Genomic DNA, 13993 nt, shown 5'->3' with positions numbered 1-13993 from the left:
ATGTAGGCCAGACCAGGTAAGGACAGCAGATTTCCACTAACAACAAACAATTGACAATGGTTTATGGATCATCATTTAGACTTTTAATTTCAGATTTTTATTGAATTCAAATTTCACCATCTGGCAGGTCCCCAGAGCATTACCCTGAGTCTCTGGTCCAGCGACAATACCAATACGGCACTGCCTCCTCTTTAATCTTGGTTGCAGCCAAGACGGGTGAAGGGACACAAGATTTAAAAAAACCATGACTGAGGCAGGGGGAAATAACTTTGGCTACTCTTGCTTAGTAAGTGGCTCAAGAATCATGTATGAAAGATAGGAATTATCCTAAGACAGAACATGACAATGTTCAGTGTTCTTTGGAACTTTCTTGTTCATTGTAAGCTCCAAACATGTCATATTCAGTCTTCCCTGCATCCTCATTGCTTCCTACTCTAGCCTACTCTTTCCTCAAAACTCTGCAACTCAGGCTTTTTAAATACAACCATGGCATTATTGACTCATTCCATCCATGGCCCTTCACCCTAGGTCACAATGAAAAACATGATTCTGGAAGGAAGCAAAAAATCAAGAAATTGTCTTTGTATAATGCTTCAATACAACTTCCAGAAACATTAAAGGCTCTTCAAATAACATTTTGGTTTGGTGGTGGTGGTTTGAGAGAGAGAGAGAGAGAGAAGGGGGGTGCAGCGGGGTGAAGAGTGCAAGTAACAAATTTACGCTTCTTCAATATCATACATGAGTCTCCCAAAGCAACTCTCAGCCAATTCATGATTTTTGAAGTGCCAATTTTTGTTGTTTAGTTGCTAAACAAGAAAGATCCCACAACAGGAGATGAATAACCAGTTGATCTGTTTTTACTTTGTTTGGGTGGGAGGGGGGGGGGGGTGGTTGCCACACACATTGCCAAGGCAGTAATGCTGACCAGGACACCAGAAGAACTTAAACAAAAACAGAATTACCTGGAAAAACTCAGCAGATCTGGCAGCATCGGCGGAGAAGAAAAGAGTTGACGTTTCAAGTCCTCATGACCCTTCAACAGAACTGAGTAATATTAGGAGAGGGGTGAAATATAAGCTACCAGCTTATACGAGTTTTTCCAGGTAACTCTGTTTTTGTTTTGGATTTCCAGCATCCGCAGTAGTTTTTTGTTTTTACACCAGAAGAACTTCATGCCCTTCAAATGGTATCATGGAATCATTAAGGTCCACCCATGCAGGCTTTAGTTTAATGTTTCATCAGAAGAATACCACCTCTGAGAATGTAGAACTCCCTTAGCACTTAACTTGCAGTGTGTGTCTAGATTAGGAAAAACCAACTGCATAATTCACAACTAACTTGAGTGTTAATCCTGGTATTCAGGAATTTTACATTCAGTCTCTACCACTCATTATGCATATGTAACACATTTGTGTGGAAAATTATTAAATTTATTGGCAGAGTAGGAGTTTGGTTGAAATGGAGCTCTTTATTATGCTGTGGCATACCGTAATATCTGTAGTGTTAAAGTCACTTTCTTGGTGATTTAGATGATATGAGATGTGATTCAAGAAGATTCAGTGGTCGAGTTGAGAGATTTGCAGAGAAATTCATGGCTCTTTAGACAGTTGTAATTGTTTGCCATATATCAGTCAATTGGAGCATGCCTAGCTTCACGTTTAAATATATCCCCTCTTGTTACCAGTTTAGCCCCAGTGACCAGAGAGATAAGAACCCTGATGTTGAATCTCCAATGGAAAACAAAGTTGAAGCTGTGCAAATATTATTTGAAAATGTCTTGTTTTAAGGATGGAGTTCAAGGCTGTTCAACATATGGGCAGCACTGAGAGTTGGTGCAAAAACAAAAAGTAACACTGAGCAGGAGAGCATGGGTTCAATTCCAACACGCTTAGTTCCTGATCTACGCTAGCCACTTCAGCAGATGCTAGGTGGAGTCACGACCGTTTCCTGCAGCATGAGAAATCAGGTTGGGCTCTTTGCAAATATTAGCACCTGATGTGAAGATTTAAAGATTGGCAAGACCCCATACAGTGTTCTACATGCAATTCCAGTCACCTAATCATGGGAAAAATATCACCACCTTTCAGAAAGCAGAGGCAAGTGATAACAACTCCAGGAATCAGGACTAAAATGGGTTTTAAAAACAAAAAGCTAAAAGCTATTGCGGATGCTGGAAATCCAAAACAAAAACAGAATTACCTGGAAAAACTCAGCAGGTCTGGCAGCATCGGCGGAGAAGAAATCAGTTAACGTTTCGAGCCTTCATGGCCCTTCGGCAGAACTGAAGCATAGTTAGGAGAAGGGAGAAATTTAAACTGGTTTAAGGTGGGGGGGGGGAGAAGAGAGACGTTGAGGGTGTGGTGATTGTGGAGATAAGCAGTGATAGGCACAGACAAAAGGGTCAAAGAGGTATTGAAGGTGGTGATATTTGTTTAAGAAAAGTGCTAATTAAGAATGGAAGACAGGATATTCAAAGTACAGCTCTAGTGGGGGTGGGGTGGACAGACTAACAAGGATTTAGTTTTAGATTTAAAAATAATGGAAATAGGTGGGGAAAGAAGAATCTATATAAATTATTGAAAGAAAAAAAAAAGGGGGGGGGGGGAGTTTAAGATCTAAAGTTGTTGAATTCAATATTCAGCCCGGAAGGCTGCAAAGTGCCTAGTCGGAAGATGAGGTGCTGTTCCTCCAGTTTGCGTTGGGCTTCACTGGAACAATGCAGCAAGCCAAGGACAGACATGTGGGCAAGAGAACAGGTTGGAGTGTTAAAATGGCAAGCGACAGGGAGGTTTGGGTCTTTCTTGCGGACAGACTGCAGGTGTTCCGCAAAACGGTCACCCAGTTTGCGTTTGGTCTCTCCAATGTAGAGGAGACCGCATTGGGAACAACGAATGCAGTAGACTAAGTTAGGGGAAATGCAAGTGAAATGCTGCTTCACTTGAAAGGAGTGTTTGGGCCCTTGGACGGTGAGGAGAGAGGAAGTGAAGGGGCAGGTGTTGCATCTTCTGCGTGGGCATGGGGAGGTGCCATAAGTGGGGGTTGAGGAGTAGGGGGTGATGGAGGAGTGGACCAGGGTGTCCCGGAGGGAACGATCCCTACGGAATGCCGTCGGGGGGGGTGAAGGGAAGATGTGTTTGGTGGTGGCATCATGCTGGAGTTGGCGGAAATGGCTGAGGATGATCCTTTGAATGCGGAGGCTGGTGGGGTGATAAGTGAGGACAAGGGGGACCCTGTCATGTTTCTGGGAAGGAGGAGAAGGCGTGAGGGAGGATGCGCGGGATATGGGCCGGACACGGTTGAGGGCCCTGTCAACGACCGTGGATGGAAAACCTCGGTTAAGGAAGAAGGAGGACATGTCAGAGGAGCTGTTTTTGAAGGTAGCGTCATCAGAACAGATGCGACGGAGGCGAAGGAACTGAGAGAATGGGATGGAGTCTTTACAAGAAGCGGGGTGTGAGGAGCTGTAGTCGAGGTAGCTGTGGGAGTCGGTAGGCTTGTAATGGATATTGGTGGACAGTCTATCATCAGAAATTGAGACAGAGAGGTCAAGGAAGGGAAGAGAAGTGTCAGAGATGGACCATGTGAAAATGATGGAGGGGTGGAGATTGGAAGCAAAATTAATAAATTTTTCCAGGTCCCGACGAGAGCATGAAGCAGCACCGAAGTAATCATCGATGTACCGGAGAAAGAGTTGTGGGAGGGGGCCGGAGTAGGACTGGAACAAGGAATGTTCCACATACCCCATAAAGAGACAGGCATAGCTGGGGCCCATGCGGGTACCCATAGCCACACCTTTTATTTGGAGGAAGTGAGAAGAGTTAAAGGAGAAATTGTTCAGTGTGAGAACAAGTTCAGCCAGACGGAGGAGAGTAGTGGTGGTTGGGGATTTTCCTTGTAAAAGGGAAGCTTTGATGTGAGCTAAGATTTTCAAGGTTAGGAAAGGAATTGATAAAGCAAAGCAAGTCAAGTTGTTTCCCATGAAGGGGAAAAATTTGTTTTTCAAAAAGTCGGAAACCTCAGAATAATCGGTGCCAGGAAGATTTACTGAATAGATAACTAGGAAATCTATTGAAGCAGACAGTGCAACTTGGCTCAATAGATAATTAGTTAATTTTTGGAGAGGAAATTAGGTATTATGCTTGATCAATTAAAAGGAAGTAGGACTGTTTGGCCAAAGGCCCTTGTCATTCCAGAAATGTGTACACTTATGCAGGGCCATTATAATACTAAGGTCATAAGAAATAGGAGCAGTAGGCCATTAAGCCCCTCGAAACTGCTCCATCATTCAATATGATGGCTGATTTGACTGTGCCTTAATTCCACTTTCCTGCCTGCAACCACCCCCCCACTCCCACCACTATCATCTTGTGCCTCCTAGTGCTTGAATGGGTCTCAGGCAGAATTCAAGAACAAAGCCTTTAAAGGGACAGTTGGGTGTGGGTACGGACAGTTTACTAGTGTGGAAATATCCTTGTGGAGCTTAAGGTGACCATGTAAGCTGCTTGTCATATTCCTAAGCCCCTCAACGCATAACAATTTGTATTTATATGGCATCTTTAATGTAGCAAAAAATTCCAAGGCTCCTCACAGCAACATTATCAAAAATAATTTGACACAGAACCACATGAGGAGATATTAGCATGGGTGATAAAAAAAATTTGGTTAAGGAGCTTTTTAAGGAGTGTCTCAAAGGAGCACCTCAAAGGAGCAGGGAGGTAGAGAGATTTACAGAGTAAATTCCACAGCTTAGGGTCTAGAAAGCTGAAGTCACCAATGGTGGAGCCATGAAAACTAAGGAGGCCCGAGAGAACAAAACTGAAGGACTGTGGAGAACTTGAAGGCACACTGGAGGTGGTTTTGAGATAAGGAGGGGCAAGGCTATAGAGGAATTTGAAAGACTAGAAAAGAAAATCTTGAGAGGTTACTTAAGCAGGGGCCAATGCCATTCAGTAAGCAATGGGGTGATGCGGATACAGGCAGTAGGATTTTGGATAAGTTCAAGTTTATGGACTGTGGAAGATGGGAGGCCAGCTAGGACAACACTGAAGTAGTCAATACTAGAGGTTAAAAAAAGGCATAGCTGAGGGTTTCTGCAGATGAGCTGAAGGATGGATGGAGGCTGGCAGTTACAGAGGTGGAAGTAGATGGTCTTGGCAATGGAGCGGTGTATGGATGAAAGCTCAGTTCAGAGTAAAATAGTCTGCTTCAACCTCATAGTGGCAAGAGAGGTGGGGGGGTACAGTCGGTGGCTAGAGAATTGAGTTTGTGACAGGTCTGAAGGCAATGATTTTGGTCTTCCCAATATTTAGCTAGAGGAAATTTCACCTCACCTGGGTCTAGATGTTGGACAAATCAGACAGTGAAGGGGTGCAGAGAGATAGTGGTGAAGTCTGGTTGTGTGCCATCAATGTAAATGTGGAAGTTATTGGTGTTTTTGCATGAAGTTCATGGTTTTGCAATATACTGTCCACAGTAATGGAGCATAGCCAGGTTGTTTTATAAATCTATCAAAAGGCGGGACTGTGATGTACTGCTTTTTGCAGAATTTAGGCCAAGTAACTTAAAACAGCCCCCTCCCAATCCCACAACCTCCACCACTGGAACAATGAGGGCATTGGAGCTTCATGGGAACATAAACTCCAAGTCCATCATCTTGGTTTGTATATACCTCAGCCATTCCTTCATCATAGCTATGTTAAAATCCTAGATCTCCCTATATAACAGCACTGTGGGTGTGCTTAAACCACACGGACTTGAGCAGCTCACCACCATCACATTCTCAAGAAGCAATGCAGGGCAGGGTAATGCCGGCACCCAGAACGAATAGATTAAGTAAAACAAATGGATAGATATTTTTAAACTGAACCCGATATCTGGAGTAAATGAGAGAGTACAGTACCAGCAACAATGAGGCAATTTTACCCAACATCTAAAGCAAGATGAAGCAAAGCATCACTCCATGCTGTGCAGCAACATCAACAGCAGAAACAGGTTCCAACTTAAAACAAAAACAGAATTACCTGGAAAAACTCAGCAGGTCTGGCAGCATCGGTGGAGAAGAAATCAGTTGACGTTTCGAGTCCTCATGACCCTTCGGCAGAGCCCTCTGCCAAAGGGTCATGAGAACTCGAAACGTCAACTGATTTCTTCTCCACCGATGCTGCCAGACCTGCTGAGTTTTTCCAGGTAATTCTGTTTTTGTTTTGGATTTCCAGCATCCACAGTAGCTTTTAGCTTTTTGTTTTTATCACAGGTTCCAACTTGTTGAGTGTGTCCGGTTTGTTTCTAAATCAGTGGCAATTCCTGCACCCCACATCCCTCTTCACCACCACCCAAAATAAAAGATTTCTGTTCCCCTACCTGATCCCAATGGAGCAACTAAATATTTGAATTTCCCAACACAGAGGGGGTCTCATCAACATGGCCCTTTCACAACAATTTTAATGTACTTGAACTTTTCCTGTCGCTTAATTCATTACGCATCTTTTTGTTCAAGCGTGATGAAGAGATTGTTGGAATATTCAACTGGACAGGTTGTGGAACTGATATGACAAAACTGCAACACACCACATGAATAACCTCATCTATGCTAATATTAACTGAATCCCTTTACACTGATAGTACAGAATTGTCTAAACTACAATGTTAAAAACAACCTCAGATAGACAAAGACCATCAGCCTTATCAGAATTCCCTTTAATTGTTTGATCTTTAATTGGAAGAGAGAGAGAAAATAAGTTGCAACCTTGTACGAGGTATATAGACTGAAGACTAGATTGGGTCAGTAGTGAATCCTGCTTGTGGAAATTCCTTGTCATTAGCAACCAACACAAATGCAGCCCTGTTGGTTTACTGCTAATCCATACAGTGACTGAACTCATCTATGACACCACTAAAAAGGCTTCTCAGTTTGGAACCATGGTGCAAAATAGGGGGACAAGCAGGTCCAAAACACATCTACTAGCTAGGTAGAAAGCAAAATACTGCGGATGCTGGAAATTTGAAATAAAACAGAAAATGCTGGAAAAACTCAGTTCTGGCAACATTTGTGGAGAGAGAAACAGAGTTAAAGTTTTGAATCGGTATAACTCTTCTTCCGAAGAAGAGTCATAAAGACTTGAAACCTTAACCGTTTCTCTCTCCACAGGTGTTACCAGATCTACTAGCCTAGGTGTTTCCTTCCAAGTTTATTAGTTATTATGGAGGCTGAGTGGTGCAGGAAAATGTGGAATATTTTACATTGAAAGTTTAATCATGCCACTGTTGGGAGATAGAGGCCAAATACGTCACCCTACAGGATGAGAAAAAATTATTTCTACAGCATTGCTTCCTTTTTCCTATTATAAAATGGTACTATTACAAATAAAAACAGTATTTTTTTCAATGCTGCCTCAGCTGGGTGCTTCCAGCACTTAGCATGTTTAATTTCAGTACTTTATAACCTTAGTTTTCTTTAAATATATATTCCACATCAGAAATGCAATATATAGTTTGAACAGCACAGAAACAGGCCATTCCACTCAACTGGTCTATGCCAGTATAGGTGCTCCACATGAGCCTCCTCCCACCTGATCAGCATATCCTCCTTTGCTCTTATTAAACAATGCAACCTGAGTTGGCAATTCTAGTAGTAGATCCTGACACAAAACTATTTACAACCAGGCTCTTAGAGTCATCACTGGTCAGGTTATCCAGCTCTCAGACAAGACTAGAATCATAGAATGGTACAGTACAGGAGGTGGCTGTGCAATTCAGTGTGCCGACTCTTTGACAGAGCAATCCAGTTAACCTCACTCTCCTGCTTTCCCCACAGGCCTGTTAATTTTTCTCCTTCAACTATTTATCTAACTCTGTTTTCAAAAGTTATTACTGACTCTGCTGCCATCATCCTTTCAGGCAGCACATACCAGGCCACAGCCTGCTGTGTAATACTTCTTTCCAACAAAACATTAAACTGTGGTTCTGTCTGTCCTCTCAGGTGGATGCAAAATATGGCCCTGTTCAAAGAACAGGGGAGACTTCCTCAGTGCCCTGGTCAATATCTAATCACTCAATCAACATCTTTAAAACAGTGTATAGTCATTGTTGTTTGTAGCAGCTTGCTATATACATATTGGCTGCTGCGATTTCTACATTACAAGGGTACTTCATTAGCTGTAAATTGCTTTGCGATGTCCTGAGGTTATGGAAGGCACTACTACATATAAGTGAATATCATTCTTTTTAGATCACAAAATTCCAAACAGCAGGAATCAAACATTCCTAAGTGCAATTTCCAAACACACTGAACAGTGTTCTCCACAAAGTCAAAAGTTAATGAGCTACTATGTGCAACCACCCTCACTAACATGATGGAATATGCAAACCACAAAATTAACAAGCCAAAATCTAGTAGGCTTACAAGAGATAAAGAGCATAGAGCTGAAGGAGATGTTTAGCTATAAAAAGAACAGTAAGACTTTGAGTTCTTAAAGATAATGGTACACATGGTAAAGGAACTGAAGTTATTGGAGCGAGTTCATGATCTGAAGTTGTTGAACTCAATGTTAAGTCCGGAAGGCTGTATAGTGCCTAATCAGAAGATGAGGTGCTGTTCCTCCAGTTTGTGTTGAGCTTCACTGGAACATTGCAGCAGGCCAAGGACGGACATGTGGGCATGAGAGCAGGATGGGGTGTTGAAATAGCAAGCGGCAGGAAGGTCTGAGTCATGTTTGCGGACAGACCGAAGGTGTTCCGCAAAGCGGTCTGCATTTGGAACACCTTCGGTCTGTCTGCAAGCATGACCCAGACCTTCCTGTCGCTTGCCATTTCAACACACCACCCTGCTCTCATGCCTTGGCCTGCTGCAGTGTTCCAGTGAAGCTCAACGCAAACTGGAGGAACAGCACCTCATCTTCCAATTAGGCACTATACAGCCTTCCGGATTTAACATTGAGTTCAACAACTTCAAATCATGAACTCTCTCCTCCATCCTCACTCCTTTTTGATCCCCTTTTTTCAAATATTTATTTTTTAATTTTTATATATACATTTCCCCTCCACCTATTTCTATTATTATTTTTAAAATTTATTTCCATTCATTGCTTTATCCCCACCTTTTAGCCTATTTTGATCCTTGCTCCAACACCGTCCCCTCCCCCCACCACACACCCACTAGGGCCATCTGTCACTGGCTCATTCTGCTTTCTACTCTTAATGTCACCATTAGCACCTCCTTTAGCCAGTATCACCACCATCAACACTCCTTCGACCTTTTGTTTATGACATCTTTTGCAATCTCTCCTTTGCCTCCACCTATCACTGGCCTTCTATCCAGCTTCATCTGTCCCACCCCCCCTTATATTTCACCACATTTCTACTTCTCTTTAGTTCTAAAGAAGCCATCTGGACTTGAAACGTTAATTCTTTCTCTCCACAGATGCTGTCAGGCCTGAGTTTTTCCAGCAATTTTTGTTTTTGTACCAAGTCCACCAATGTACTTTCTTATGCTCATTCTCCACCAAACCCACATACTCATTTCTCTGTACCCCTCATTCCAAATTCATATGCATTGTTACCAGCTCAACCTCTCAGTTCATTTACACACTCTGGCCTGGCCTTCCCCATATTCCTTTGCTTGCTACTTCTCAGCCTACCTTCATCTTCAAAAGCCACCTTTGCCTAGTTCTTTGTGCCATCTTTACCCCCTCAGTCCCTTTGGGTGCAACCATATCCTTACTTTTTCAGTGTCTTCATTGTCTGCCTCAGCTCCCTGCACTTGCCTCATGACCTCCACTCTCTTTGACCACTGTTACTCATTTCTATTCCTTTGTTGTCTTCACTTGACTTGCCCCATTCCACCACCTATCCCACACCCTCAGCACTTGCAGCCCCAACTCTAAAAACTTTATTAGCTGTGGTAGCTTCCAGTACGAACTCTACTCCAGCCCTTAGATACCACACTCCCTCTGCGATTGATATTTTATGGATAGGTAGGCGGAGTGCAATATATATCACATGACCTTCAACACCAACCAAAACAACCCATCCAGTCTACTATCCCCCAACAAATGCCAAACCTCTAAATATGACCCTTATACCTCATCCCTCCTTTTCAGTTCCCAAATACCTCTCACACTCCAATCAGGCACCAATATATCCAACTTCCACAATCACAAAATATATCTCACCCCTTCACCACCCCCCAAAAAAATCCTACTCACTATCACCAACTCCCACGATCTCACTCATCCAATTGAGACTCTGCACACAACCCAATACTCCTCCTCCCCAATATACTCCTCCACCAAAAAAATCCATCTTCTTTAACAGATTCCACTCCCCTCCACCCACAAGCATACCCCACCTCCTATCTAGCCCCTACACACCCCAACCTCTCCTCTTTGGCCCCACATTATATCCCACCTCCTCCATCAACTTCTAAGATATCCCATCCCCTTTAACTCCCCACCCAAATATTCACTCACTCCACTGCTCCCCCCAAAGCATATGTCGACCTCCCAATTCAGGTTCTTATATACCCCGTTCCTACCAAACAGCTCAAAAATACCTCATACCCTCTACTCAGACACCAACATAACCCACCTCCTCTATTACCCCTAAAATATATATCCCACCTTCACCATTTCCCAAAATATCCTATCCCACTGCCACCACAAACATCTCCCCCCCCGCCGAATTTCCTCCACCCCCTCGCCCGTGTCTCACCCCGCACCTCCGATATCCCCTCTCGGGCCTCCCCCAGGTGTCGCCGCCCCTCCACACCCTGATCCTTACCGTGCCTCCGTCCTTGATGATGATTTTCTTGGCCAGCAGGACGCTGCGGTTCAGCCGCTTCTTTTTCTTCCCTTGGGTCATTTTTCGCTCACGAGGCCCGAGCCGGCCCGACCCGCCTCATCGCCATAGAAACGGCCGGAGCGGACGGGCGCCAAACACCCCGGCCGCCATTTTCCGAAGACAGCCGCTGCCTCAACCAAACCTCGCCGGTCGTCCAATCGCGAGCCGCGTTCACACACACAGCTCCCGGCCCCTACGTGCGTGCCGCAACCTAACCTAACCTGCTGGCACGCTGCCCTAACCCCACCTACCTGCCGCTACGACCCCGCCCTCTTTCACTTCTATTGGTCCGCGCCAATCACGCAATGCCATGGCTAGGCCTAACTTCTCAGATGCTAATTGGTCAGCAACGACGTCAATCAATCACCGAGAACCGGCCCAGCGCCCCTGGACAGGAAAGTAAGCGGGCAACGACAATGGTACGTCATTAAACAATGACGTCATATCGCCGCCATTTTGGGAAAGGACAAGCCTTCCAATGGGGAAAAAGCTGGGGCATTGGGGACATGTCACCTGCTTTCTGACACCTTTTACATCCATCTGAGAGGACTGATTGAATAACTGTTTCAAAGAGCTAGCAAACCACAAATACAATGGGCCGAATGGCCTCTGTGATGTTTGATTCTTTGAAAAGAATTGCCACTTTTGCCACACACCAGGCACAGTGAGAAGACAATTCTACAAGTGTGTCACAGAGTGGAGGCCACCCATGGGCACTGAGGGTCCTTGCAGCCTTTGCTGAGCCCAATTGAACCGATAAAGATTTTATCCTGTGTGTGACCAGTATCTAATCACCAGTACCGACTCACACTGGTGCATGTCTGCTCCCTCAACAGCTCTTACATTGTGTCTATTTGAGGCATCTTTCTGTGCCAGCCTTGTTTGACAGAAACTGAAGAATGGCAGACCAAAGCTACCTTTTGCTAGGTGTCTCATGACATCCATGCACCCAGGCATGGCCAGAATGGCATGTAAAATAAGTCCAGTGCTACCACCAGAAATAATATCGAGTGTGCCATTAAGGAGATAGAAGCAAACTGATTTCTGTTTGTGCAGGGGTTAAGAACAAGGGGTCTCAGCTACAAGGTTAAATGTAAGAGATTTAGGACAGAGCAAGAGAAACTTCACACAGAGGGAGTGTTGTGAGGCTTTCCTGTATTCACGTCCAAGGTTAGTAGTTAAAACAGAAACAATGCCAAAATTAGATTGTAAAGATGGATGAAGATAAAAGTGGTTGAAGGAATATGGAAACAGGTTGGGGTAAGTGTGATTGGAACTATTTGCTCATGTGGGGATTAACCAATGGGACAAGCTATGGAAAAGCTGTCAAACTAACTGCCAAGGAAGATTGGTAAGCCAGACATAAGTCCAAGATGCCTTTCCACAACTGAACCAGTTGTTAATTCTACAAACCACATCTATAAAGTAATTGCCCCTAAACTATCTCCTCCTATGTTGTTTGGTACTCTTCCTCAAATACCATTTAGCCTCAGTTTATTTTCTGAGCTATTGTTTTATTCAACTGAAGGGCACATCAATATCAGTGTGACTATTGACATCACTGTGTCAGCCAGTGATTTGAAGGCAGAATGGGGCTTATAGTAGGACTCATAGAAAACAGTTTATTTAAAGAGAGGGCTGCATAAAACACAACTTTTCCCTGTTAGCATGAGGATGGTTAGATAATTCCTCCATCAATTGTGCTTGGAGAATGACTGAGCATCCACAGGTCTAGGGGGTTGAGAATTCCAAAGATTCACAACCCTCAGTGAAAAGAATTTCTCCTCCACTCAGCCCTAGCTGGCCGACCCCCTATTCTGAGACTATAGCCCTATTCTAGACTCTCCTGCCGGGATTAAAAGCCTCTCAGCATCTATGCTGTCCAGCCCTCTAAGAGTATTAAACGTTTCAATAAGATCCCCTCTCATTCTTCTAAATTTCAAAGAGCATAGTCCCATTTCACTCACTCAATCTCTTCTCATAGAACAAGTCCCTGATCGCAGGAATCAATCTAGTGAACCTTTGTTGCAATCCTTTCAACCAAGCACATCCTTCCTTGGGTTATTATGGACACCACTATGTCACCTGATGAGTTAGAGGCACTGAAGGACTTATGGCATAATTCACAGCAAACTGTCTATTTACGGAGAAGTTGAAATTTTCAAGATGTTAAAATAGGGTAGGTAGAAACAATTTCTGCTGGTTGGAAATCTAGGACTAGGCAACATAGCCTAAATATTAGAGTCGGATCTTTCATAAGTGAAATTGGGAAGCATTTTTAAACGTGGTAGAACTTTGGAACTCTTCTGCAAACAGCAATTGATACTAAATCAGTGGTTAACTTTACAACTGGGATGAATAGATTTTTGTCAAGCAACGGTTTTAAGGTCTATAGGATGAGGGCGGATATATGAAGTTAGGTCATTGGTTGGCCATGACCTCATTGAATGGCGGAATAGACTCGAGGGTCTAAATAGCTTCCTCCTGTTCTTATATTTTTAAAATCAAATTGAATGATCCTTGTGCCAACTCAGGCCAATCACTTCTTTGTCAACTCAATGAAAGAGATATTCACCAAGCCTTATCCCCTGAAACCTCCAAATCCCCGATTGCGCCATTACGTCTGTGCAAGATTTGTGATGAACCTTATTTCCATTGTTGTAATATGCTTTGAAGGTATAGCAGTATGCCAACACTTTAGGTGAAGTGTGACATGTGATCCAGGCACAGTTTCACTTCTGCCTGGAGCAGGATATGGAGCACACAGCCCTGCAGCTCTGATACTCTCAAGCTTTCTATCCATGTATAAATATTCACATGTGCCTAGAGTTAATAAATGAACCCAGAACATGATTGCACAATCCCTTATGAGTAATTGGGGCCTTTTATTTCATTATAACACACACAAGACACCATTCCCCTGCCCTTTCCCCATTTCATTTTAAATGTTTTCTTTTTCAAATACTTATTTAAGAAGCTCTTAAATGTGATTGTTTAACTTAACTACTATGTCTACAAATAAGTTTCTCAAACCGAGCCAAAAACATCATTTATATATCAAGCAGGTAACCTCGTAAATGCATCCACCAGATGTTGTGAATTATACAGGTGAGATTCTCACGCCTCCAATCTGTAGGCAGCACTGATCTGCATCAGA

General features: G+C 43.6%; 1 protein-coding gene across 3 annotated transcripts in view; it reads right to left on the bottom strand.

Annotated features, from left to right (window-relative positions):
- LOC144689022 (hippocampus abundant transcript 1 protein-like) overlaps nt 1-10972 on the bottom strand; it is a 63528-nt gene extending 52556 nt beyond the window's left edge. For all 3 annotated transcript variants that reach the window (XM_078556130.1, XM_078556131.1, XM_078556132.1), the window contains exon 1: nt 10777-10972. In XM_078556130.1, coding sequence (XP_078412256.1) covers nt 10777-10857 — 81 coding nt within the window. In that variant the 5' untranslated portion in view covers nt 10858-10972. The remainder of the gene's footprint in view (nt 1-10776) is intronic.
- Between the last annotated feature and the right edge of the window lie 3021 nt (nt 10973-13993).

This window comes from Cetorhinus maximus, chromosome 13, assembly GCF_964194155.1.
Source record: "Cetorhinus maximus chromosome 13, sCetMax3.hap1.1, whole genome shotgun sequence".
Lineage (NCBI taxonomy): Eukaryota > Metazoa > Chordata > Chondrichthyes > Lamniformes > Cetorhinidae > Cetorhinus > Cetorhinus maximus.
The sequence above is the reverse complement of the archived record's forward strand: the minus strand, read 5'-3'. Positions and strand labels throughout refer to the sequence as shown.